Source organism: Pongo abelii, chromosome 9 (genome assembly GCF_028885655.2).
Source record: "Pongo abelii isolate AG06213 chromosome 9, NHGRI_mPonAbe1-v2.0_pri, whole genome shotgun sequence".
Classification (NCBI taxonomy): Eukaryota; Metazoa; Chordata; class Mammalia; order Primates; family Hominidae; genus Pongo; species Pongo abelii.
In genome coordinates, this window is record NC_071994.2 from 8200011 (window position 1) to 8226188 (window position 26178).

At 48.0% G+C, this 26178-nt stretch overlaps 2 protein-coding genes and 1 non-coding gene across 7 annotated transcripts; 1 reads left to right on the forward strand and 2 right to left on the reverse strand.

The window, feature by feature from the left end:
- Positions 1-56: 56 nt before the first annotated feature.
- On the reverse strand, positions 57-16658 carry LOC129048887 (glutaredoxin-like protein C5orf63 homolog). 4 transcript variants are annotated; one of them, XM_054525583.2, is made up of 4 exons: positions 15796-16658; positions 7843-8005; positions 7215-7299; positions 57-1251 (listed from the first exon to the last, which is right to left on the reverse strand). In XM_054525583.2, exons 1-4 carry the CDS (start codon positions 15814-15816, stop codon positions 876-878), a joined length of 645 nt encoding a protein of 214 aa, XP_054381558.1. In that variant the 5' UTR covers positions 15817-16658; the 3' UTR covers positions 57-875. The 4 variants fall into 4 exon arrangements, with proteins under 4 accessions (XP_054381558.1, XP_054381560.1, XP_054381563.1 ...); XM_054525585.2 differs by lacking the exon at positions 7843-8005; XM_054525588.2 differs by lacking the exon at positions 7215-7299.
- MRPL11 (mitochondrial ribosomal protein L11) lies at positions 16641-19863 on the forward strand. Of its 2 annotated transcripts, none has more exons than XM_002821474.4 (5): positions 16641-17058; positions 17430-17525; positions 18254-18347; positions 18434-18593; positions 19585-19863. In XM_002821474.4, the coding sequence occupies exons 1-5, from the start codon at positions 16936-16938 to the stop codon at positions 19688-19690; spliced, it is 579 nt and encodes a 192-aa protein (XP_002821520.1). In that variant the 5' UTR covers positions 16641-16935; the 3' UTR covers positions 19691-19863. The 2 variants fall into 2 exon arrangements, with proteins under 2 accessions (XP_002821520.1, XP_009244390.1); XM_009246115.4 differs by lacking the exon at positions 19585-19863 and adding an exon at positions 18788-19569 and having other exon boundaries at positions 16784-17058.
- A 2957-nt stretch (positions 19864-22820) lies between these two features.
- On the reverse strand, positions 22821-22957 carry LOC112135635 (small nucleolar RNA SNORA43). Its single transcript, XR_002916893.2, has one exon. It is a non-coding gene; the product is annotated as a small nucleolar RNA SNORA43 (small nucleolar RNA).
- Positions 22958-26178: the final 3221 nt, after the last annotated feature.

The following is a 26178-nucleotide window of genomic DNA, read 5'->3' on the forward strand; positions in this document are numbered from 1 at the left end:
TAGGTAGTAAGAGAGAGAGCTCCAGATCTTTCCCTAAAGGAACATTTGTAACAGGTTGTAGAGAAGTTTAAGTTCAAGCCCAAGAGCACTCTCAAAATACTGGAGGTTATGGGGAAAAGCAACAGAGGGGAGATTGATGGACTTTGGAGATGCAGGTTAAATTGCAGGCTGGCTAGTTTGCTGCAGAGAAACTGGGGCAAGGGAAACTGGAGAATCCTGCTGGAGTCAGAACAAATCTCAGACACTGACCTCCAGGACTGTTTCTTCAAAGGCATCACCAGGTTTGATTGGATCCATTTGTGGAGGAGTTTATACCCCAGAGCTTTGTTGAAAATACAGTAATAGAGAACTCAGCTGGCAATTACTGGAGCCTAACAGCTGGGTGTGTCAGGGAACGAGTCAGTCAAAGAGAGTCCTGCCAAAACCCTCGTTAACCCATGGTGACTGTGGGTACCCAAGGCTGTACCCCCTGAGGAGTGACATCTGAGGCTTCATACTCTGGCAGCAAGAAGGAGGAAATAGACTTCACTAAAATAATTCCTCCAGTAACCAAACGAACAAGTAAGGATAACGAGCCGGAGATTTGTAGTTGTCATACACAAGCAATGTCAGCCTCTTGCTTGGTACCTAGGGAGCCCCCAGGAGGACCAGGGAAAAGCAGGCAGAGGAGGGGGAATGCAGAGGAGAGCGAGGAGTCTGGGCTCCCTTTTTCTCCCCCCATCAACCAAAAGAGGAATGTCAACATTTATTTGGCACCACTGAGTTCAGAATATCCTTAGGGCTCTGTATAGGTGACAAAAGGAGTATCAGGCCATGGTCATTTCCTTAGGAAGATGCCATATAGGAAGAGAGGGTGGAAATCATGAGGGCGTTAGTCAGCCTCCGGTACTTTGCTGCTCAAGTTTCAGGAGCTGTTTTTCAAGTTTTGAGGTGTTTTCTCGATGCATCATCAGAAACTGGCCACACAAGTGAAAGACAGGAATGTCAAATTTATACCTTTCATACCAGGCAGAGTTTTCTGGAAGTGTGACGTTCACCTCCTGTAAAATAAACCTGTTTTTATAAGGCTTGAGTACTTCCTTGGCTTTGCCACAGAGGGGACATGGGTCCTTTGTGAATAAGGTCAGCACAGGCAGAGTTGTCTTAGAGGCGGAGCAGTTTATCAAGAAGAGTCCAAGGGAGGATCTGGCAAGTTGCATGCTATTTCCTTGAAACCAGAGCATCTTAATTCTGATCCAGATGACTTCTCGCCTTCGAAATAATTGCAAACAAGATTAAATCTGTATTCAGGAACTATTCCAGCTGGCTTTTGGCTTTCTCTGATGTATACTCCTGAGCTCCACGCCACCAACATCTCCGCTTCTGCCCCACACCCAAGCTGGGCTCCCTTTGACCTTTGATGGGCGACATGGAGAGTTAGGGACCCAGAACTGCCTGCAAGTAGTTCATACCCTACCCCTGCCATTGCCCACATTCAACCTGTCACAAAGTCCTGCCTACTATGTCCCCACAGCTCCCATCAACCTTGCGATCCCCTCTGCAACTGTCCAGAGAGGCAGGGCTGAGATCTAGGTTGTGCCTCTCCTAACACACACACAGACAACTCTCCCTAGTTGTGACCTTGGGCAAGTCTCTTCACCTCTCTAAGCCTTGGTTTTCTCAACTATGAAATAAAAATAAAGATAGGCCGGGCGTGGTGGCTCACGCCTGTAATCCCAGCACTTTGGGAGGCTGAGGTGGGTGGATCACGAGATCAGGAGTTTGAGACCAGCCTGGCCAATATGTTAACTCCATCTCTACTAAAAATACAAAAAATTAGCTGGGCGTGGTGGCGGGCACCTGTAATCCCAGCTACTCGGGAGGCTGAGGCAGGAGAATTGCTTGAACCTGGGAGGCGGAGGTTGCAGTGAGCTGAGATCACACTATTGCACTCCAGCCTGGGCGACAGAATCAGACTCCATTTCAAATAAATAAATAAATAAATAAATAAATAAATAGGCCAGGCGCGGTGGCTTATGCCTGTAATCCCAACACTTTGGGAGGCCAAGGCGGGCAGATCACAAGGTCAAGAGATCAAGACCATCGTGATGAAACCCCATCTCTACTAAAAATACAAAAATTAGCTGGGCGTGGTGGCGCACGCATGTACTCGGGAGGCTAAGGCAGGAGAATCACTTGAACCCGGGAGGCGGAGGTTGCAGTGAGCCAAGATCACGCCACCGCACTCCAGCCTGGTGACAGAGAAAGACTCCGTCTTAAAAAATAATAATAATAATAAATAAATAAATAAATAAATAAAGACACTGGCCGGGTGTGGTGGTTCATGCCTGTAATCCCAGTATTTTGGGAGGCTGAGGCAGGAGCATCACTTGAGCCCAGGAGTTTGAGACCAGCCTGGGCAACATGGCAAAACCATCTCTACAAAAAAGCACAAAATTTAGCCGGGCATGGTGGCATGTGCCTATAGTCCCGGCTATTTGGGGGACTGAGGTGGGAGGATTGCTTGAGCCTGGGAGATCGAGGCTGCATGAACCATGTTTGTGCCACAGCACTCCAGCCTGGGTGACAGAGCGAGACCCTGTCTCAAAATAATAATACTACTAATAATAAAGATACCTACCATACAAGACTGTTGTGAGAAATCAGTAAGATTACCCAGGAAGGGTGCTTAGCTCAGGCCTGGCTCATGGCATATGTTAAACACTCTCTAAAAGTCAACCACTATTACTATCAGTTCAGACTTCATCATTTCTTGGCTGGGCACTCAGGACAGCCCCGTTGATGGCCTCTCTGTCTCCATTCTTGCCCCTCCCATCTATCCTCTCCAACTGAGCCAGTGTCAAGCCCCTGTTTACATCTTGTCAATGGCACCTGCATCTTCTTTGCTGAGGGTGGGTCTTGGTCCATCTGAGACACTGATTAAAGTGCAGCTTTCTGGGATGTTCCCTCCAAGGATCCCTGCACTTGTCACAATGTCCCAGGCAATCTTGCGGTGCACTGACACTTGAGATTCACCCCTCTGCAAGCTAGTCTACATTCATTGGTGCAGGATTCAAGGCCCTTCAGATCTAGCCCCTGCCAACCTTTCCAGCCTGATACTCCCTACCTCACACCATACCCTCCACTGACACCACAGCATGTACACCTCCCTCCTGCCCCACGCTATCCTGTACCTCTGCTGTTCCCTCTGCTTCCCTGTCCCCCAGGCTGGGGAACATGCCTATTTTGGGCCAAACTGTGTCTCCCCCACCCCTGCAAATTCATATGTTGAAGCCCTGGCTCCCCAGTACCTCAGAATGTGACTGTATTTGGAGAGAGGGCCTTTAAAGAGGCGATTTAATTAACATGAGGCCAATTAGGGTGGGCTCTGATCCAATCTGATTAATATTCTTTTCAGAAGAGGAAATTTGGACACACAGAGACACCAGAGCAGAGGGAAGACCTTGTGAAGACACAGGGAGAATGTGGCCATCTTCGAGTTAAGGTAAAAGGTCTCAGAAGAAATCAACTCTGCCAACATCTTGCTTTTGGACTTTCAGCCCCCACAACTGTGAGAAAATAAACTTCTGTTGTTTCCGTGCCCAGGCTGTGGTGTTTTGTTACAGCAGCTAGCCGAGCTGATGCACAGAGAGCACCTCCCTGCAGGGCAGCAGCTGTGCCTGCCCCTCATAGAGAACTCACCATGTGGTTCTGCACCTAGTGCTCTACTCATGTATTTACCTCTCCTGTTAGGTCAAGGCTTTTTGCAAGGTAGGGCTGTGAGTTATCAGCGAGTTATGAAATTGACTTCATGAGTTCAACCAGCATTTTTAATGAAAGAATAGAATAGAATAGAATAGAATAGAATAGAATAGAATAGAATAGAATAGAAAATAGAGTACACCACATACAGTAAAGATATGAACTGTCTCATGAAACTGGTATTTCCCTGTGTATATGTCACATATGTGCATTGGGCCACAATGTAAAATGCACTTTTTTTTACTAATATTCATGGCCAAGAAAGATAGAAAGCCAGTGCATAGCCCATGTGACCCTCAAAGATGATGTCACACCTTCTCATTTCTGTATGTCCAGTGGCTGACCTGGGACCTGGCATGCAGTAGGTCTTTGGGGAATATTTGTGGAACCAATGCACTGACCCTTGCCTATATGATCTTCTCTACTTGACCGTTCATGACCCTAGTTGCAGCACCAAAATCTCTCACCTGGAGGACAACAGCCTCCTAACAGTTCCCTGCTTCCATCTTGGCCTCTCTGTAGTCTCCCTTCAGCAGCCAAGAGTCATCTTTCTACAGCATAAGTTGCATCCCATCACTTACCTATTTCAGTGACTTCCTACTGGAGCCCAAGTAAAGTCCTAAGTCTTTACCTGCCCTCCAATGCCTGCCATGATCTGCTTTCCCCATCCTCTCCAACTTCCTCTCCTTCCCCTGCCCCCTCCTTCATTCCATCCAGCTGCACTGACCTCCTTGGTGGTCTCCAGAGCCAACCAGCCCACGCCTGCCTCAGGGGTCCACACATACTTACTCCTGCTTGGAAGGCCCTTCCCCGAAACAAGTCCCTTGTCTTCCTTCTCTCAAGTCTAATGTCACTTCCTCAAAGAGGCCATCCCTAACCGTTCTAGTCAGTAAAATCCTATTTAGGAGGGATATTTCATAACATAGAAGACACTTGTTGATATGTTTTGGCTCTGTGTCACCACCCAAATCTCATGTTCAATTGTAATCCCCAGTGTTGGGTATGGGGCCTGGTGGGAGGTGATCAGATCATGGGGGTGGATCCTCCTGAATGGTTTACCACTGTCCTTTTGGTGCTGTTCTCATGATAGAGTTCTCACGAGATCTGGTTGTTTAAAAGTATGTAGCACCTACCTCATTTCTCTTTCTCCTGCTCTGGTTGTATAAGATATGCTGGCTTCCCCTTCACCCTTTCACCATGATTGTAAGTTTCCTGAGGCCTCCCCAGAAACTGAGCAGGTGCTGCCATGCTGCCATGCTTTCTTTCTTTTTCTTTTTTCTTTCTTTCTTTCTTTCTTTTTTTTTTTTTTTTTTTTTTTTTTTTTTTTTTTTTTGAGATGGAGTTTTGCTCTTGTTGCTCAGGCTGGAGTTCAATGGCATGATCTCAGCTCGCCGCAACCTCCACCTCCTGGGTTCAAGCAGTTCTCCTGCCTCAGCCTCCCAAGTAGCTGGGAATACAGGCATGCGCCACCACACCTGGCTAATTTTGTGTTTTTAGCAAAGATGGGGTTTCTTCATGTTAGTCAGGCTGGTCTCGAACTCCTGACCTCGTGTGATTTGCCCACCTCGGCCTCCCAAAGTGCTGGGATTACAGGTGTGAGCCACTGCACCAAGCCACTGCCATGCTTTCTGTACAGCCTGTGGAACCATGAGCCAATTAAACTTCTTTTCTTTATAAATTACCCAGTCTCAGGTATTTCTTTATAGCAATGTGAGAATGGACTAATACACTTGTGATATAGCGTTAAATGTTTGCTATGGCTTGGATGTTTGTTTCCTCCAAACCCACATGTTGAAACTTAATCCTGTCAATGGAAAGAGTCAAACTCTGTAACATATTTGAAGAGATTTATTCTGAGCCCAATATGAGTGATCAACGGCCTGTGACACAGCCCCAGGAGATCTTAAGAATACGTGCCCAAGGTGGTTGGGCTACAGCTTGGTTTCATACCTTTTAGGGAGACATAAGACATGGATACATGTTAGACGTACATTCGTTTGGTCCAGAAAGGTGGGACAACTGGAAGCTGGGGGCAGGTGGTGGCAGTCTAGGGAGGGGAGCTTCCAGATCATAAGTGGATTCAAAGATTTTCTGATTGGCAATTGGTGGAAAGAATTTATCTAAGGACCTGGAATTAATAGAAGGGGGTGTCTGGGTTAAGATGAGTGGTTGTGGAGACCAAAGTTTTTTTCATTTGTTTGTTTGTTTGTTTTTTGATACGGAGTCTTGCTCTGTCGCTCAGGCTGGAGTCCAGTGGCGCGATCTCGGCTCACTGCAAGCTCCGCCTCTGGGTTCACAGCATTCTCCTGCCTCAGCCTCCCAAGTAGCTGGGACTACAGGCGCCCGCCACCATGCCTGGCTAATTTTTTGTATTTTTTAGTAGAGACGGGGTTTCACCATGTTAGCCAGGATGGTCTCGATCTCCTGACCTTGTGATCTGCCAATCTCAGCCTCCCGAAGTGCTGGGATTACAGGTGTGAGCCACCACACCCAGCAGAGACCAAAGTTTTTATTATGCAGATGAAGCCTCCAGGTAGCAGTCTTCAGAGAACACAGATTGTAAATTTTGCCCGTCAGACTTTTTTCTCCTGGATCAGGAAAAAGACCCGGAAAAGGAAGGGGATTCTCTTTAGAATGTAGATTTCCCCCATGGCAGGACTATTTCAATATATGGCAAAGAAACATAATTTGGAGTAAAATACTTTAATTTCTTTCAGGGCCTGCTATCTGTCATGTGATGCTATACTAGAGTCAGGCTGGAATTTGGTATCCTATTGCTACAAAGATTCTGCTTTACCAGTCTTAAGATCTGTTTTTACTGGTGAGTTGTGCCTGAATTCCAAAAGGGAGAAGGGAATAATGAGGCATATCTGATTCTCACTTCCCATCAAGGTCTGAACTAGTTGTTCAGGCTAACTTTGGAATGCCCTTGGCTGAGAGGAGAGGTCCATTCAGATGGTTGGGAGGCTTAGATTTTTATTTTTGGTTTACATTACTAAATGTGCAAGTGTTGAAATGTGGGGCCATTAAGAGGTGATAGGTTCTGCCCTATAGATGGATTAATCCACTTATAAATTAATGGATTAATGACTTAACGAACTAGTGGGTTATCACAGAAGTGGGACTGGTGGCTTTATAAGAAGAGTCGGCCGGGCACAGTGGCTCACACCTGTAATTCCAATATTTTGAGAGGCCGAGGCGAGTGGACCACCTGAGATCAGGAGTTTGAGACCAGCCTGGCCAACATGGCAAAACCCAGGCATGGTGGCAGGCGCCTGTAATCCCAGCTACTCAGGAGGCTGAGGCGTGAGAATCGCTTAAACCCGGGAGGCAGAGGTTGCAGTGAGCCAAGATCACACCATTGCACTCCAGCCTGGGGGATACAGTGAGACTCTGTCTCGAAAACAAAAAGAAGAGGCAGAGAGACATGAGCTAGACACTCAGCCCCCTGGCCATGTGATTGCCTGCATTACCTCAGGACTCTGTAGAGAGTCCTCATCAGCAAGAGGGCTCTCACCAGTTGTGCCCTCTCGACTTTGGACTTCCCAGCATCCAGAACTGTAAGAAATAAATTTTATTTATTGTACTCAGTTTCAGGTATTCTGTTATAAGCAACAGAAAACAGATTGTTATAAGCAACCGAAAACAGATTAAGACAGTGCTCAAGGTAAAATACCAATACACAACACACAAATTTTGTATACAGTGTGATTGCAATTGTGTTTCAGTTTCCTCACCTGTAAAGTGGGAATAGAAATAGTAGGCTGGAAGTGGTGGCTCACGTCTGTAATCCTAGTGCTTTGGGAGGCCGAGGCTGGCAGATTGCCTGAGCTCAAGAGTTCAAGACAAGCCTGGGCAACATGGTGAACCCCGTCTCTACTAAAATACAAAAAATTAGCCTGGTGTGATGCCGTGCGCCTGTAGTCCCAGCTACTTGGGAGGCTGAGGCAGGAGAATTGCTTAAACCCAGGAGACAGAGTTTGCAGTGAGCCTAGATCATGCCACTGCACTCCAGCCTGGGTGACAGAGTGAGACTGTCTCCAAAAACACAGAAATAGTACCTACACTTCTTAGAGTAGTGATGAGGTTTAAATGAATTACCGTTCATAATACAAACATTAGCCGGGTGTGATGATGCGTGCCTGTAGTCCCAGTTACTCAGGAGGCTGAGGCAGGAGAACTGCTCGGAGCTGGGAGGTGGAGGTTGCAGTGAGTCAAGATCAAGCCACTGTACTCCAGCCTGGGTGACAGAGTGAGACTCCATCTGAACAAAAGAATTACTGTTCAGAGACACAGTTCATACTGCACAAGCATTGGTTGAATAAAATAAATTCTGTCTTCTAAATAGCTCATGAATGAGTGTCCCTCCTCTTCCCTGGTCCAAGTCACCATTATCTCTCTACTCTATTCCTTCCTTGGCCTAATGGGTTTCTTTGCATCCACCATTATGCTCCTCCAATGCCTCCTACCTACCCAAGCTCAGGTGACCTTTTCAAAATGCAAATATGATGCATATGCTTAACACCCTTCAATGGCTTCCTATTGCACAGTCCACACTCCTTAATAGGGCTGACAAGGCCTGAATGATTTGGCCCCTACCCACCTGTCCAGGCTAATCTTTACTACTGCCACTGAACCTCACACATGACCTCACTTTGACTTCACGTATTACTGAGGTACCCTGGGGAGTTGCTTCCTGGTAGTCTGTAAGAGCCAGAATAATCAAAACTGTGTTTCCATTGACTGGAAGTGGAAATTGCACCCCTAGAGCAGATTGCCCCATATTGCACTCTTGGCTCTCTAGCCACCTGCTATGCCAGTCAACTTCCTGATTCTGTCAGAAGTGTTTGAACCAGAGTGACTCCATCTTGAATAGAGTCTGGGTAAAATGTAGATGAGACCTTCAGAGCTGCATTCCCAGGGGAGCAGGCATTCTTAGTCACAGGATAAGGTAGGAGGTTGGCAGGCCGATGTCACAAGATACAGGTCATAAAGATCCTGCTGATAAAACAAGATGTGGGAAAAAAAAAAGCCCCAAACCCAGTAAAATCAAGCTGGCAATGAAAGCAAACTCTGATTGTTCTCACTGCCGAAAATACGCTAAATATAATGCATTAGAATGCTAAAAGACACCCCCACCCGTGCCGATACAGTTTACAAATGCCATGTCAACGTTTGGAAATTACTCCATGTGGTCTAAAAAGGGGAGGATCCCTCAGTCCTAGAAATATCCACCCCTTTCCCAGTGTGAACTCCAAAGTATCTGAGACAGATCTCAGTCAATTTAGACGGTTTTATTTTGCCAAGGTTAAGGATGCAGCCATGACACAGCCTCAGGAGGTCCTGACAACATGTGCCCAAGGTGATCAGGGTACAGCTTGCTTTTATACCTTTTAGACATAATACATCAATCAATACATGTAAGAGGCCAGGCGCAGTGGCTCATGCCTGTAATCCCAGCACTTTGGGAGGCCAAGGCAGGCAGATCACCTGAGATCGGGAGTTCAAGACCAGGCTGGCCAACACGGTGAAACCCTGTCTCTACTAAAAATACAAAAATTAGCCGGGCATGGTGGTGCATGTTTGTAATCCCAACTGCTTGGGAGGCCTGAGGCATGAGGATTGCTTGAACCTGGGTGGCAGTGGTTGCAGTGAGCTGAGATTGTGCCACTGCACTCCAGCCTGGGTGACAGAGAGAGATTCCATCTCAAAAACAAAAACAAAACCAAAAAACATGTAAGATGTATATTCAGGTATTCTGTTATAAGCAACAGAAAGGTGGGAAAACTTGAAGTGGGAGAATTTGAAGTGATTTGGAAAGGTGGGACAACTTGAAGTGAGGGCTTCCAGGTTATAGGTAGATTTAAAAATTTTCTGACTGGCAATTGGTTGAAAGAGTTAAGTTATTATTTAAAGACCTGGCATCAGCAGAAAGAAATGTTTGGGTTATCACAATAAGGGGTTGTGGAGACCAAAGTTTTATGACGCAGATGAAGTCTCCAGGTAGCAGGCTTCAGAGAGAATAGACTGCAAATGTTTCTTATCAGACTTAAGGTCTGTGTTGATGTTAATGCTGGTTGGCTTTTCCTGAATTCCAAAAGAGAGAAGGGTATAATGAGGTATGTCCAACCCCCAGTTCTTATCATGGCCTAAACTAGTTTTTCAGGTTAACTTTGGAATGCCCTTGGCTGAGAGGAGGAGTCTATTTAGATGGTTGGGGGGGGCCTTAGAATTTTATTTTTGGTTTACACCAGAAAACTAATAAATAATCCACCCCTTGTTTAGCCTATAATCAAGAAACCACCATAGGTATACTCAGTCAATCAGCCCATGCCACTGCTCTACCTATGGAGTAGCTACCCTTTTATTCCTTTACTTTCCGAATAAACTTGTTTTTAGGCCAGGTACAGTGGCTCACACCTGTAATCTCATTGGGAGGCCAAGGTGGGTGGATCACCTGAGGTCAGGAGTTTGAGACCAGCCTGGCCAACATGGTGAAACCCCATTTCTACTAAAAATACAAAAATTAGCCAGGTGTGGTGGTAGACACATGTAATCCCAGCTACTCGGGAGGCTGAGGCAGGAGAATTGCTTGAAACTGGGAGGCAGAGCTTGCAGTGAGCTAAGATCGTGCCACTGCACTCCAGCCTAGGTGACAGAGCGAGACCCTATCTCAAAAATAAAATAAAATAAAATAAAATAAAATAAAATAAAAATAAAAAAAACAAACTTGCTTTTACTTTCCTCTGTTGGCTTGCTCTTGAATTCCTTCCTGCATGAGGCCAAGAAACCATGTGGCCTCCTAGGCCGAACCCCAATTTTGGGGTTTGCCTTGTGACAATTCCTTCATTCAGGAGGGATTTATTGCACTGTGGGCACACAGAGCTAAATCAGACCCAGCCTTGCTTCCTCTGGGCCAGGCTGTCTTCTAAGTGCTTTACGTGAATTAACTAATTTCCTGCCAGATAGGTACAATTTTTTTTTTTTGAGATGGATTCTTGCTTTATCATCAGGCTGGAGTGCAGTCGCTCGAAACTCAGCTCACTGCAACCTCTGCCTCCCGGGTTCAAGTGATTCTCCTGCCTTAGCCTCCCAAGTAGCTGGGACTACAGGTGCGTGCCACCACGCCCAGCTAATTTTTGTATTTTTTTAGTAGAGACGGGGTTTTGCTATGTTGGCCAGGATGGTCTCAATCTCTTAACCTCGTGATCCACCCACCTTGGCTTCCCAAAGTGCTGGGATTACAGGCATCAGCCACTGTGCCCGGCCCAGATAGGTACTATTATTGGTTCCATTTTACTAGTAGGGAAAGTGAAGCACAGGGAGGTTAATTACCTTGCTCAAGGCTTTGTAGTTTGGCTCCAGAGCTGTGGTAAGGTTAACAAGCCTGAGTGCTATAGAGCCCTTGACGGACTTCAGAGGTAGAGACAATCATATTTAATTAGTGGGAGTCCAACAAGTATTCCTAATAAAAAATTTATATGTGTCCACAATTTCCAGGGTGGTTTTATGTGGATTCTCTCATTCTACTACATGAGGCATGTTAATGGAAAAACCAAACTGTAAAACATTTTAAAGAGGCTTATTCTCTGCCAATATGGTTGACCATAGCCTGGGGAACAGTCTCAAGATGTTCTGAGGAAGTGTGCCCAAGGTGGTTGGGTTACAGTTTAGTTTTACATGTTTTAAGGAGTTAGGAGTTATAAGCAAAGACAATAAATCAATACATGGAAGGGATACATTGGTTTGTGAGAAAACATTTTAAATGGTTCATTTTCAAGGCATGATAAATCTAAGCACTGAGAGCCAGCCTGCGAATGTAACAAACCGCATGGCTCATGTACCCAGAAGGTCATCATAAGTGAACAGAATGTAGAGGATGGGTCAGCCCATAAAAGGGAAGAAAGTTTCATTATTGGGAAATTGAAAAGCAGAGAAGGTCACCAGTGTATAACCTTATAACGGGGATGATGAAACTTAGGCAACGTCTGGGATGATTGTAACACCATAGTACTCAACCAATGAGGAACTGGGGAAGGGAAGTGGGTGCTAGGAGATAAATTACCTGCTGTAGCTGCCCCAGGTATGCATGCCTATCAGACACCCGATCTTGCAAGATGGCTATTAAATGTCTCACTTTCACTGTTCTTCGTGCCTCTGAGTCCGTTCTTTGGGTTTGGACAGGTGAGCTTGTTTCTCACAAATCTGGGGGCTCGTCCAGGATCTATGTGCCTGTGCGGAGTGGGACTCTGGGAGAGAGGGGAGATGCATCCCACCTGATTTAGGTGGCCCACTCTTTCTGGCCATCCCGGCTCCCCACAGAGGGCATAGACAAACCTGAGACTGTTATTCAGGAGGCAGCAGAGGTGACATAGGGAGAAAAGCAGGCACCATGGCAACCAGGCAACCTCGTGGATGACCCAAGATCAGAAAATTGGAGAGCCAAGGACAGAAAATTGGAATATAAGTACTGCCTTGTTGGATGGGCATTTTTGGAGGTCAAGTGTGTGTGACTGAGAAGTATCTTCGATATGAAGTGAGTGTGGAGTCCCAATCCGTGGTCCCCTTCTCCTGCAAGGGAAACAGCTGGAGACAGATGAAGTGATTCTTGTGGTGTGCAAGAAACCTCCAGTGCAGGGGGGTTGGGTACACAGGGAAAAGCTCCAACACAGAGACTGACCGAAAATGGGAAACAAGAATTCTAGGCCTTGGGAAAAAAGGAAAGAGGGAGACAAATAAACTTTCTCTGACATTCCCCCAGATAGTCCTTTGGGGAGAATGTTGCAGGTTTGGAAGAATAACCCTCAAACAAGGGACAAGGAAAAGCAAAAGATGATAAAGTACTGTTCTTTTATCTGGCCCAAAGACCCTATTCGTAAGCCTTTGGTCTTTTGGCCTAAGTTTGTCTCAGATGAGGATTGGATGTGCCAAGCCTTAATTCTCTATGTAAATGATAAAATCCCATCCTCACAAGAAGAGACAGGTTACCTTTCTGTTGGATCAAGGAATTAGCCCCCATGAAGAGGAAAAGGAACCTAGTAAAAAGCCCTTGCCCACCAGAAAGCCCTGGGACCCCATATCATGCTTACCACCTTTGTACATCTCACAAAATAGGGGACAGGAAGATCAAGGGGCAGCAGGGGGGTTAGAGGAAGAAAGACCCAGAGCCAAACCAACTGCTCCTTTAGATCCTTATCCAAATTTACTAAAAGAATTAGAACAGTATTGGGAACAGGCCCCCAAATCTGGCCACAAACTGGCCCCAAAACTGGCCATAAACAAAATCTCTGCAGCACTGTGACATGTTCGTGATGGCCATGACGCCCACACTGAAGGTTGTGGGTTTACCAGAATGAGGGCAAGGAACACCTGGCCCACCCAGGGTGGAAAACCACTTAAAGGTGTTCCTAAGCCACAAACAATAGCACGAGTGATTTGTGCCTTAAGGTCGTGTTCCTGCTGCAGATAACTAGCCGGAGCCCATCCCTTTGTTTCAGCCCATCCCTTTGTTTCAGCCCATCCCTTTGTTTTCCATAAGGAATACTTTTAGTTAATCTATAATCCATAGAAACAATGCTTATCACTGGCTTGCTGTCAATAAATATGTGGGTAAATTTCTGTTCGTGGCTCTCAGCTCTGAAGGTGGTGAAACCCCTGATTTCCCACCCCACACTCTATATTTCTGTGTGTGTCTTTAATTCCTCTAGTGCCACTGGGTTAGGGTATCCAAGACAGAGCTGGTCTTGGCAAACAGTGTAAGAGGGATATTGAGAACTTCCCTATCCCTTCCACACAGCAGGCATCTAGCATGTTCCCTCTTAGGGAAGTTCCCATGGGACAGGGAGAGATTGACTTTTAAAAAATTTTTAAATTATTTATTTATTTATTTATTTTAGACAGAGTCTTGCTCTGTCGCCCAGGCTGGAGTGCCGTGGCACAATCTCGGCTCACTGCAACCTCTGCCTCCTGGATTCAAGCAATTCTCCTGCCTCAGCCTCCTGAGTAGCTGGGATTACAGGCGTGTGCCACCACACCCAGCTAATTTTTGTATTTTCAGTAGAGATGGGGTTTCACCATGTTGGTCAGGCTGGTCTCAAACTCCTGACCTCATGATCCACCCGCTTTGGCCTCTCAATGTGCTGGGATTACACGTGTGAGCCACCGCGCCCGGCTGGAAAGTTTTATTAGAAAGAACGCTGCAGAGGAGTGCAGAGGGACGCCTCAGCAAGAGAGGACGGACCATGCTGGCGGATTTTCCTTAGGGGTATTTATGGACCTTAAAGAGGGAGCTTGAGGGCAATTTGGACCACACTAGCCACGTAGGTCTGATAAATGATTACATTTGTAGTGATTCTGGTGCCTTAATGTCAACAAGGGTTGCAAAGTGAGTTTTGGCATGGCATTCCCGAGATGTTTAGAAATTCTAGTTGCTTATAAATTTTAAGTTGAAAAGAGTCCTGGAACCAGATGCCAACACTGGATACTAGTGAGAGGTGACAGCGTGCTGGCAGCCCTCACAGCCCTCGCTCGCTCTCGGCGCCTCCTCTGCCTGGGCTCCCACTTTGGCGGCACTTGAGGAGCCCTTCAGCCTGCCGCTGCACTGTGGGAGCCCCTTTCTGGGCTGGCCAAGGCCGGAGCTGGCTCCCTCAGCTTGCGGGGACGTGTGGAGGGACAGGTGCGGGCGGGAACCCGGGCTGTGCGCGGTGCTTGCGGGCCAGCGCGAGTTCCGGGTGGGCGTGGGCTCCGCGGACCCCGCACTCGGAGTGGCCGGCTGGCCCCACCGGCCTGGGCAGTGAGGGGCTTAGCACCTGGGCCAGCAGCTGCTGTGCTCAATTTCTCGCCGGGCCTTAGCTGCCTTCCCGCGGGGCAGGGCTTGGGACCTGCAGCCCACCATGCCTGAGCCTCCTGCCCCCCGTGGGCTGCTGTGCAGCCGGAGCCTCCGTGACAAGCGCTGCCCCCCTGCTCCATGGCACCCAGTCCCATCAACCACCCAAGGGCTGAGGAGTGCGGGTGCGCGGCGCGGGACTGGCAGGCAGCTCCACCTGTAGCCCCGGTGCGGGATCCACTGGGTGAAGCCAGCTGGGCTCCTGAGTCTGGTGGGGACGTGAAGAACCTTTATGTCTAGCTAAGGGATTGTAAATGCACCAATCCACACTATGTATCTAGCTACTCTGGTGGGGACTTAGAGAATCTTTATGTCTAGCTAGGGGATTTAAATACACCAATAGGCACTCTGTATCTAGCTTAAGGTTTGTAAACACACCAATCAGCACCCTGTGTCTAGCTCAGGGTTTGCGAATGCACCAATCGACACTCTGTATCTGGCTACTCTGGTGGGGACTTGGAGAACCTTTATGTCTAGCTAAAGGATTGTAAATACACCAATCGGCACTCTGTATCTAGCTCAAGGTTTGTAAACACACCAATCAGCACCCTGTGTCTAGCTCAGGGTTTGTGAATGCACCAATCGACACTCTGTATCTAGCTACTCTGGTGGGGACTTGGAGAACCTTTGTGTGGACACTCTGTATCTAGCTAATCTAGTAGGGACATGGAGAACATTTGTGTCTAGCTCAGCGATTCTAAACGCACCAATCAGCACCCTGTCAAAACAGACCACTGGGCTGTCTGTAAAATGGACCAATCAGCAGGATGTGGGTGGGGCCAGATAAGAGAATAAAAGCAGGCTGCCCGAGCCAGCAGTGGCAACTCGCTCGGGCCCCCTTCCACAGTGTGGAAGTTTTATTCTTTCGCTCTTTGCAATAAATCTTGCTACTGCTCACTCTTTGGGTCCACACTGCCTTTATGAGCTGTAACACTCACCATGAAGGTCTGCAGCTTCACTCCTGAAGCCAGCGAGACCACGAACCCACCAGGAGGAACAACTCCAGACACGCCGACTTAAGAACTGTAACACTCACCACGAAGGTCCGCAGCTTCACTCCTGAGCCAGCCAGACCATGAACCCAACCAGAAGGAAGAAATTCCGAACACATCCAAACATCAGAAGGGACAAACTCCGGACCCGCGGCCTTTAAGAAATGTAACACTCACTGCGAGGGTCTGCGGCTTCATTCTTGAAGTCAGGGAGACCAAGAACCCACCAATTCCGGACACACTAGGGAAGTTTAATTACTTTTCATTTCCTCAGATAAGGAGTTTTCGGTCTCTGGTCGCCAGGTGATTTTTGCTCTCTTCATGATTCAAAGGTCACCAGGTGGTTTTTGCTCTCCTCATGATACAATAAGATGCTGGCTTATTTGGTCACAGATGACGTATCGAATGTTCTGGGTCTGTTAAGCCTCACAACAACTCAGGTTTTATCTTAATTGTACAGATAGTAATAGCACATGCTGACTAGGTGCCAGGCATTGTTTTAAGCACTTTGCTAACTTAGTCCTCACAGCAATCCTAAGAGGTAGGTGCTACATATTACAATACCTGCTGTACTGGGGAGGAAACAAAGCATAAGAAAATTGATTAAGTTCACATGCAGTGGCACAATCCTGGCTCACTGCCTCCTCCAACTCCTGGGCTCAAGTGATCCTCCCGCCCAGTAGAGACGGGGTCTTGCTGTGTTGCTCAGGCTGGTCTCAAACTCCTAGGCTCAAGCGATCCTCCTGCCTTGGCCTCCCAAAGTGCTGGGATTACAGGCGTGAGCTACCGCGCCCAGCTCAGGGTCTACACTCTTAACCGTACTGCCTTTCAACAGCGTGTGAGGAACAGAGAGAGGAGAGAGAGACTCCCATTACCAATCAGGAGCTCCAGGTGTATTTCAAACCCTGGGATTATCACCGTGTGCAGCAGATGGCGCCCTGGCGCATAGCAATCGGCCGGACCTGCACACGGAGTCAAAACTACCATACCCACAATGCTATGGGGTATCAAGGTCCCACCCTACTGGTTAGCTGTCCGAGGTAGTGCCTGTGCGCCTTCCTGTGGGAATGTGTGTACCTAGGCCATTCGGGCCCTTCCTTTATCTGCATAAGACAAGTTAAAAAGTGTTTTATCTTCCTCTCATCCTCCTTGTCTTACTAGTTGGCGAGCAATAGGGCTGAAACAAGGCTGCTGTTTGTTGGCCTCACCTGCCCTAGCCTAACGTGAGGACCCTTGACCTCTGGCCCAAGATGGTGGCGCCCAGAGCTTCGCTCTTGCTGCTCCCCTGAGGTGAACTGAAGCCAGCAGCCCCGCATCATGTCGAAGCTCGGCCGGGCCACCCGGGGCCTCAGGAAGCCCGAGGTCGGCGGTGTGATCCGGGCCATCGTGCGGGCAGGCCTGGCCATGCCCGGGCCCCCACTAGGCCCAGCGCTGGGTCAGGTACGGCCGTGGCGGGAACCCGACGTGGGGGTTGTCGAGGATGGTGGAAGCTAGGACGGGATGGAGGGCGCTGGCCCTGGAATCACCCGGGCCTCGGTTCAGAGCTTGGCTCTGCTTCTCACACGCTTTATGTCCTTGTGCTGGTTACAAAGTGTCTTCTACCTGGGCTTCCTCATCCCTTCTTCAGTGTGCTGTGATGAGGATAACGTGGGAAGATGCGTACGATCTTCTGGCTCACGGGGGAGTAGTTGAATCTGGGTAGAGAAGGGAACACAGAGAAGTGAAGACGAAGGAGGGAACGGACGGACCCTCCTGGGCGGTAGGAAGCCGTCCCCTCCTCTCACCACTAACCCCCTCTGCTTCCCTTACAGAGAGGCGTTTCCATCAACCAGTTTTGCAAGGAGTTCAATGAGAAAACAAAGGACATCAAGGAAGGCATTCCTCTGCCTACCAAGATTTTAGTGAAGGTGGAGTCTGGACTCTGATCCCTGGTTTCCTTCTCCCTCTGTTCTTCCTCGGTCCTGGGACTGATCATCTGGGGTTGTTTCTCTGCTCCTGACTTGACTTCCTATTACTGGGCTCCACTTTCCCCATTTAGGATTAGATCATATTTTTTCTGAACCAGCCCCATCTTGCCATGTTGCAGTTCCTCCCTTTGCCTCTCCATCTCACTGGGGCTTCCAGAGCAGAATTAGGGCAGGAATGGAGGGGACAGTGATGTTTGCTGCATATTTATTTTTTCTTTCTTTCTTTCTTTCTTTTTTTGAGATGGAATTTTGCTCTTGTCTCCCAGGCTGGAGTGCAATGGCACGATCTCGGCTCACTGCAATCTCCTCCTCCCGGGTTCAAGCAATTCTCCTGCCTCAGCCTCCTGAGTAGCTAGGATTACAGGCGCCCGCCACCACGCCCGGCTAATTTTTTGTATTTTTAGTAGAGATGGGGTTTCACCATGTTGGTCAGGCTGGTCTTGAACTCGTGACCTCAGGTGATCCACCTGCCTTTTCCTCCCAAAGTCCTGGGATTATAGGCATGAGCCACTGCGCCTGGCCCAGATTTATTTTTTTCTTGTGATTCTGTGGTCTTTTTGAGGGATGCCATAGGAAAGTGAGATGAAGGAAGCAGGGGCAGGACATTAGAAGTTCCCTGGGTTGGGGCAGTGGGAAGAGAGAAACTCATATTTCTTTTTTCTCTTAAGCCTGACAGGACATTTGAAATCAAGATTGGACAGCCCACTGTTTCCTACTTCCTGAAGGCAGCAGCTGGGATTGAAAAGGGGGCCCGGCAAACAGGTGAGGGCCAGGGTAGGCGTCTGAGATTCTGGGGGCTCCAAAAGGAAGCAGTAACACCTGAAGAGCCACTTGTTCCTTCCTTCCAGGGAAAGAGGTGGCAGGCCTGGTGACCTTGAAGCATGTGTATGAGATTGCTTGCATCAAAGCTCAGGATGAGGCATTCACCCTGCAGGATGTACCCCTGTCCTCTGTTGTCCGCTCCATCATCGGGTCTGCCCGTTCTCTGGGCATTCGCGTGGTGAAGGAGTAAGTGTCCTGACAGGTGCAGTGTGACCAGAGGGCCCAGAAAGCTCTGGACTTGGGCAGAGCTGAGAGGGCCCATTGCAGTGGGAAAGTCGGCTTTCAAGTCAATGGACCTTACATTCTAGAGGATGGGGCGGGGGTGGGAGGCCACATTCATTGATCTGGAATACTCTTATTGGGCACCTGTTATGTATTAGACGTTGTTCTACAAATGTTCTAAGAAATGGAAAGATCTCCATGAAGGATCCAAGTGGGAGAATTTCAGTGTGACCTGGGTCTGTCGTCCTAGAGGCAAGTGGAGAATGGTATGAGGGAAGGACCAGTGCGAAGGACTTTTGAGCTGTGTCAGGTTCATGCTTGCTCCTGAGGCAAACAGGGGACCCCTGTCATGGGGCTTCGGATGACTTCAGGAATTGTTTCATTGAAGTAAGATGTTGGGTGGGAGGGTGTCTGGCCTAGACAACGGCTGGGACAGAGATAACATTCAACCCTTTACTGGCCTCTTGCTGCTGTGTCACATCCCACGTCAAGGCTGACAACTGATTATTTCCCAAGAAGAGTGGGGTTAAGCATGGAGCAGACACGGACTTGACTTTTCTCAAATCTTTTTTTTTTTACTGGGAGCGTGGAGATGGGTAAATCTGACCCCTGTCCTGGGAGAGACACACATGCTCAGCCCCATGACGTCATTGTACAGCATATTTTGGGGCACAGAGTACCCTAGTTTATCTGGACTGGGGTCTGGCTGATGCCTCAAAGGATGAGTAGGGATTTAATAAGGGAACAAAAAAGGGGTGTCGGGGGTTGGGAGATGTTGTCCCTGGAGAGGAAACGAGCAAAGGTATGGAGGCTGGGAAGTCCGGGAGGGAGAAGGGGCCAGGCAAGCTGGGCTCTGAGACAGAGGCCCCTTCAAGCCCCTGTAAGACACGGGGGTCCTGTGAGCTCCCACTGGTGACCAATCATGCGCCAACCATTTGTGTTTTTTCACGTGTAGCCTCAGTTCAGAAGAGCTTGCAGCTTTCCAGAAGGAACGAGCCATCTTCCTGGCTGCTCAGAAAGAGGCAGATTTGGCCGCCCAAGAAGAAGCTGCCAAAAAGTGACCCTTGCCCCACCAACTCCCAGATTTCAAAGGAGGCAGTTGCAGAGGCTGTGCCCATGGGGAGGAAGCAGGTCACACCAATATGATGATGGTTTTCATGACTTTGAATGATATATTTTTGTACATCTAGCTGTATCGAGGCATCAGGCCTGAATAAACATCCTTTCTTACCCACTGTCATCTTCTATCTTGGGACGTCAGGGAAGGGGACCAGTACTGGTGGTAGCCAACATGGGCAGACGTTAGGAAATTGGGGTCTTCATGCTGCTTCTCAGATGTGCAAACTGAGGTTCAGCCAAGCAAAATAACTTGCCCAGGTCCTTTTTTTTCTTTTTTAAGTTATAATTTTGTTTTATTGCCCAGGTTCTGAATTGGTGCCAGAGGTAGGAATAGAACCTAGGCCTTCTCATTTGAAAGCTTGTGTTCTTCCCCTACCCAGGGTGGGAACTATGGGTGCTAGGGCTGGGGTGTATTGCTTACTTCTTCCATCAAAAATCTCTCTTTTCTCTGAACAACTTGCCACCTCAGCAGAAACAAGTCCCTGTGGAGATCTCAGTTCAGCCCCAGGCAGGGTTACTACATGGAGTACCCAGATCCCAGGGGCTACTTCAGGCCCTTCTACTAGGCTCCTGACCCTGGCTCTGGGTCAGATGTTGGCTGAACATGAACTATTGTAGGGCTGACAGCTACAGACCACAGAAAGAGCAAAGCTTCAGCAGGTTCCTGCCTGATGCAGAAGTCCTCGGGAAGCCCTTGGCCTTTTGTTTCCTCATTGTCCTTTCAGAGAAGAGAGCAGGAGTTGGGGGAGAAAGGAGATTCGCATTTACTGAGCATCTGTTATGTGCTAGACACTTCATTTTACACTGAGGAAAATATGGAAAGCATAGACAAACACCTAAAAGAAAATAAAAACCTCATGTTATCCCACCACCCAGATGAGACTTCTGCCAATATTTGGTGTATATCTTTTCTGCTCTTTTTTTTCTTTGTGTGTGTATTTATGTGTAATGCTTTTTGAAAAAACAAACTGAGGTCATACTCTATATAGCTGTACAATGCTGTATACTTTCAAGTTGGCAACTATTTAGAACATTTAAAAATTCTTTCTTTTTTTTTTTTTTTTTTGAGATGGAGTCTCGCTCTGTCTCCCAGGCTGGAGTGCAGTGGCGCCATCTCAGCTCACTGCAAGCTCTGCCTCCCAGGTTCACGCCATTCTCCTGCCTCAGCCTCCTGAGTAGCTGGGACTACGGGCGCCTGCTACCACACCGGCTAATTTTTTTTGTGTTTTTAGTAGAGACAGGGTTTCACCGTATTAGCCAGGATGATCTTGATCTCCTGACCTCGTGATCTGCCCTCCTCGGCCTCCCAAAGTGCTGGGATTACAAGCGTGAGCCACTGCGCCTGGCCTAAAAATTATCTAAAACAATTTTAAATGATGGCTTAGTGGCTTAGTTTTGTTTTGTTTTTGTTTTTGTTTTTTTTTGAGATGGAGTCTCACTCTGTCTCCCAGGCTGGAGTGCAGTGGCACAATCTTGGCTCACTGCAACCTCTGCCTCTCAAGTTCAAGTGATTCTCCTGCATCAGCCTCCCAAGTAGCTGGTGTTACAGGCGCATGCCACCACACCTGGCTGATTTTTTTGTATTTTTAGTAGAGACGGGTTCACCATGTTGGCCAGGCTGGTCTCGAACTCCTGACCTCAGGTGATCCACCCGCCTCGGCCTCCCAAAGTGCTGGGATTACAGGCGTGAGCCACCGTGCCTGGCCAAGACTTCATTTAAAAAAAAAATTTTTTTTTTAATTAATTTATTTTTTTGAGACAGAGTCTTGCTCTTGTCACCCAGGCTGGAGTGCAGTGGCAGTGGCATGATCTCAGCTTGCTGCAGCCTCCACCTCCCAGGTTCAAGCGATTCTCCTGCCTCAGCCTCCCAAGTAGCCAGGATTACAGGCACCCACCACCACGCCTGGCTAATTTTTGTATTTTTAGTAGAGACAGGTTTTGCCATGTTGGCTAGGCTGGTCTCAAACTCCTGACCTCGTGATCTGCCTGCCTCAGCCTCCCAAAGTGCTGGGATTACAGTTGTGATCCATCGTGTCTGGCTTTTTTATTTTTAAATGTTTTAGAGACAGGGTCTTACTCTGTAACCCAGGCAGTGGTGCAGTAATAGCTCACTGCGCCTCAAACTCCTGGGCTCAAGGGATCCTCCAGCCTCAGCTTCCCAAGTAGCTGGGAATACAGGTGCATGCCACTATGCCTGGTGAATTTTAAATTATGTTTATTTTTTATTTACTTTTATTTTATTTTTATTTTTGTTGTTGTTTTTGGAGATGGAGTTTGATTCTTGTCTCCAAGACAAAAAATGGCACAGTCTCGGCTTACTGCAACCTCTGCCTCCCAAGTTCAAGCGATTTTCCTGCCTCAGCCTCCTGAGTAGCTGGAATTACAGGCATGTGCCACCACACCAGCTAAAGTGTGTGTTTTCAGTATTTTCAGTAAAGATGGGGTTTCACCATGTTGGCCAGGCTGATCTCAAACTCCTGACCTCAAGTTACCTTCCCACCTTGGCCTCCCAAACTGCTGGGATTACAGGCGTGAGCCACCATGTCTGGCCTATTTTATTTTTTTAAAGAGACAGTATCTTGCTATGTTGCCAAGGCTGGTCTCAAGCTCCTGGCCTCAAATCCTCTCGCCTCAGCCTCTCAAAACACTGGGCTTACAGGCATGAGCCACTGTGCCCAATGCAGTCTCGTTCTTTCCTTCTTTCCTTCCTTCTTTCTCTCTCTTTCTTCTTTTTCTTTCTTTCCTTTTTTGAGACAGGGTCTCGCCCTGTTGCCAGGCTGGAGTGCAGTGGTGTAATCATAGCTCACTGTAGCCTCCAACTCCTGGCCTCAAGTGATTCTCTCACATCAGTCTCCCAAGTGGTTGGGACCATAGGTGAACACCACCATGCCTGGCTAATTTTTTTTTGTTTTTTTTTCTGTAGAGATGAGATTTCGCCATGTTCCCCAGGCTGGTCTCAAACTTGTAGGCTCAAGCGATCCTCCCACCTCGGCCTTCCAAACTGCTGCGATAACAGTTATGAGCCACCATGCCTGGAATCTTGTTAAATTTTAATTTTTTCTTTTTTCTAAGAAATGTCAGGCTATAAACCATTCTTAGAGCTCACTGGTTTCTGAACACCAAGTGTAGAAATAGCCACTTCCTCTTTGCCCAATATCACGGGCACAGCAGAGCGCCAGCATCTGCGGTGCTGGCATGTTCTGGATGGCATCTTCAGGGTAGTCACCCACACCTACTCAGCAAGCCAGAGACACCCAGCCTGCGGCCAGGGTGGGCATCCTTTCTTATCTTTTAAAACTTTCTTGGCCAGATGTGGTTTTGCACACCTGTAATCCCAGCACTTTAGGAGGCCGAGGTGGGTAGATCACCTGAGGTCAGGAGTTAGAGACCAGCCTGGCCAACATGGTGAAACCCTGTCTCTACTGAAAAAAAAAAAAAAAAATTAGCTGGGCGTGGTGGCGGACACCTATAATCCCAGCTACTCAGGAGGCTGAGGCGGGAAAATCACTTGACCCCGGGAGGCGGAGGTTACAGTGAGCTGAGATCACACCACTGCATTCCAGCCTGGGCAACAAGAGCGAAACTCCATCTCAAAAAAAAGGAAAATGAAAACAAAACTTTCTTATCCGTTTTTCCATCTTTTTCTCTATTTTTTTTTTCTTTCGAGACATTCTGTCACCTAGGCTGGAGTGCAATGGCACAATCTCAGCTCACTGCACCCTCCGCCTCCCAGGTTCAAGCAATTCTCCTGCCTCAGCCTCCAGAGTAGCTGGGACTACAGGTGCACACCACCACACCCAGATAATTTTTGTGTATTTAGTAGAGATGGGGTTTCATCATGTTGGCCAGGCTGGTCTTGAACTCCTGACCTCATGATCTGCCCAGCCTCCCAAAGTGCTGGGATTACAGGCGTGAGCCACCGTGACCAGGCAGTTTTTTCAAAGCAAACAACAACTCTTCACTCACTCACTAAAGTCAGAAACATGAGACTTCTCTTTTCTTCACCCCCATTTGAAATCCATTAGCAAATCCTGTCAGTTCTGCCTCTGAAGCATTCCAAAGCCAGTCACTCACCTCCGCCTGGACTTGCGGGAAGCACTTGGGTGTGAGTTCTTGTCCTATTTGCCTGGATCACTGCAGAAGCCTAAACTGGTCTCTCTGCTTCTCCTCCTACCTCATTCAATCCATTCTCCACACAGCTTTCAGTGGGATGGCTTAAAAATGTGAATTATATGTCGTTCTCTCGCTTAAATTTCCCCAGAGGATTCCTATTGCACATGAAATAAAATCTAAGTTTCTTATCCTGGTCCAAAGGCCCTGGGTAATCTTCCTTCTCTCCAGCCACTCTTCCCCTTGCCACACTGACTTCTTTCCTATTCCTTAAACAGGTCAAATCATTTCCCATTTTGATACCCTTAGTTTTGCTGTTCTTTGACCTGGAGCATTCTTCTTCCTCTTTCCTTCCTTCTTTCCTTCCTTCCTTCCTTCCTTTTCTCTCTCTCCTCTCTTTTCTTTCTTTCTTTTCTTTCTTTCTCTCTCTCCTCTCTCTCTCTCTCCCCCCCCCACTCTCTCTTACATTCTGTCACCCAGGCTGGAGTGAAGTGGCACAATCTCAGCTCACTGCAACCTCTGCCTCCTGTGTTCAAGTGATTCTCCTGCCTCAGCCTCCCGAGTAGCTGGGATTACAGGCACCTGCCACCACATCCAGCTAATTTTTGTATTTTTAGTAGAGGATTACAGGCACCTGCCACCACATCCAGCTGATTTTTGTATTTTTAGTAGAGACAGGGGTTTCACCATGTTGGCCAGGCTGGTCTTGAACTCCTGACCTCAGGTGATCCACCCACCTTGGCCTCCCAAAATGCTGGGAATACAGGCATGAGCCACCGTGCCAGGCCTTTTTTTTTTTTTGAGATGGAGTCTCGCTTGTTGCCTTGGCTGGAGTGCAGTGGTGCAATCTCGGCTCACTGCAAACTCCACCTCCTGGGTTCACACCATTCTCCTACCTCAGCCTCTCGAGTAGCTGGGACTACAGGCGCCCGCCACCACACCCGGCTAATTTTTTATATTTTTAGTAGAGACGGAGTTTCACCATGTTAGCCAGGATGGTCTTGATATCCTGACCTCGTGATCCGCCCTCCTCAGCCTCCCAAAGTGCTGGGATTACAGGGGTGAGCCACAGCGCCTGGCCTTTTTTTTTTTTTTTTTTTTTTTTTTTTTTTTTTTTTGAGACAACGTCTCACTCTTGTCACCCAGGCCGGAGTGCAGTGGTGTAAGTGCAATCAAGGCTCACTGCAGCCTTGCCCTTCTGGGCTCAGGTGATCTTCCCACCTCAGCCTTTTGGGTAGCTGGGACTACAGGTACACACCACCACACCTGGCTAACTTTTTGCTTTTTTTTTTTTTTTTTTTTAATGTAGAGACAGGGTTTTGGCTTGTTGCCCAGGCTGGTTTCAAACTCCTGGACTCAAGCTATCCACCTGCTTCAGCCTCCCAAAGTGCTAGGATTACAGGCACAAGCCACCGTGCCCGGCCTCTTCTTCTTTCTTATCTTTTAGGTCTTAGCTCAATGTCACCTTAGAAGAGCTTTCTGACGCCACACTCTAAATTAGCACCCCCTCCTCAGTTCCTCTCTGCCACAGTACGCAGGTTCTTTCCTTCATTGCACACACTGCATGCTCCTTTTAGAGAGTTATTTTACTTTTTGTTACGTCTCCCCACAACTTCAGTGTAAGGTCTGTGACTCCAGGGACCTTGTCTGTCTTGTTCAGTTTTCCCCAGGACCCAGCAAAGCCCTTGGCGCATGTAGGTGTCATAAGTGTTTATCACATGCAAAATGAAGTGCAAGAGCCAGTATTTGACCTCAGTCTTTGAGACTCCAAAACTTCAGCCCTTTCTCATACCTTTTTGCTCCCAGGGCAGCAATCTGGTGTTGGTGGCAAGGGTGCTTGAGAGTCAGATTTGGCTTCTGTAGCCACTTCGGAAGTGCCATTGGGCAATTCCTTTCTTCTCTCTGGGCCTCAGTTTACCCATCTATTCTAAGATGCAATATTGATGCTCCAAGCCACAGGGACCATGCCAGGGAAGGGAACAGAAGCAGATGGTTCTATGTCCAGCAGAGGGCGCCATGGGCTCTCTCAACTTTCTCCGCATGGGCCGACGGCCTGGCTCTCCAGTTCCGAGTGTCAGAGTGCCTTCTTGTCCACACACACTCTACCATCTCCTGTCACTGCCACCAAATGCCAGGGAGGGGTTTCTTTTTTTCTTCCATAATTTTTACCTTTTAAAGTTGTGGGGCGGCCGGGCGTGGTGGCTCACGCCTGTAATCCCAGCACTTTAGGAGGCTGAAGCTGGTGGATCACGAGGTCAAGAGATTGAGACAAACCTGGCCAACAAGGTGAAACCCCATCTCTACTAAAAATAGAAAAATT

What these genes read in the sequence shown, in the direction of transcription:
- LOC129048887 (XM_054525583.2), bottom strand. Translation starts at nt 15,816, where the DNA reads ATGAAGCCGCAGACCCTCGCA. An exon ending in TAATGTTTGTATTATGAACG is followed by an intron (nt 7,300 to 7,842) that starts GTAATTCATTTA and finishes TATTTCTTACAG; the next exon opens with TTCTGGATGCTGGGAAGTCC. An exon ending in ACTCTCTACAGAGTCCTGAG is followed by an intron (nt 1,252 to 7,214) that starts GTAATGCAGGCA and finishes ATTATTTCGAAG; the next exon opens with GCGAGAAGTCATCTGGATCA.
- MRPL11 (XM_002821474.4), top strand. Translation starts at nt 16,936, where the DNA reads ATGTCGAAGCTCGGCCGGGCCACCCGGGGCCTCAGGAAGCCCGAGGTC. An exon ending in CTACCAAGATTTTAGTGAAG is followed by an intron (nt 17,526 to 18,253) that starts GTGGAGTCTGGA and finishes TTTTCTCTTAAG; the next exon opens with CCTGACAGGACATTTGAAAT. An exon ending in AAAGGGGGCCCGGCAAACAG is followed by an intron (nt 18,348 to 18,433) that starts GTGAGGGCCAGG and finishes CCTTCCTTCCAG; the next exon opens with GGAAAGAGGTGGCAGGCCTG.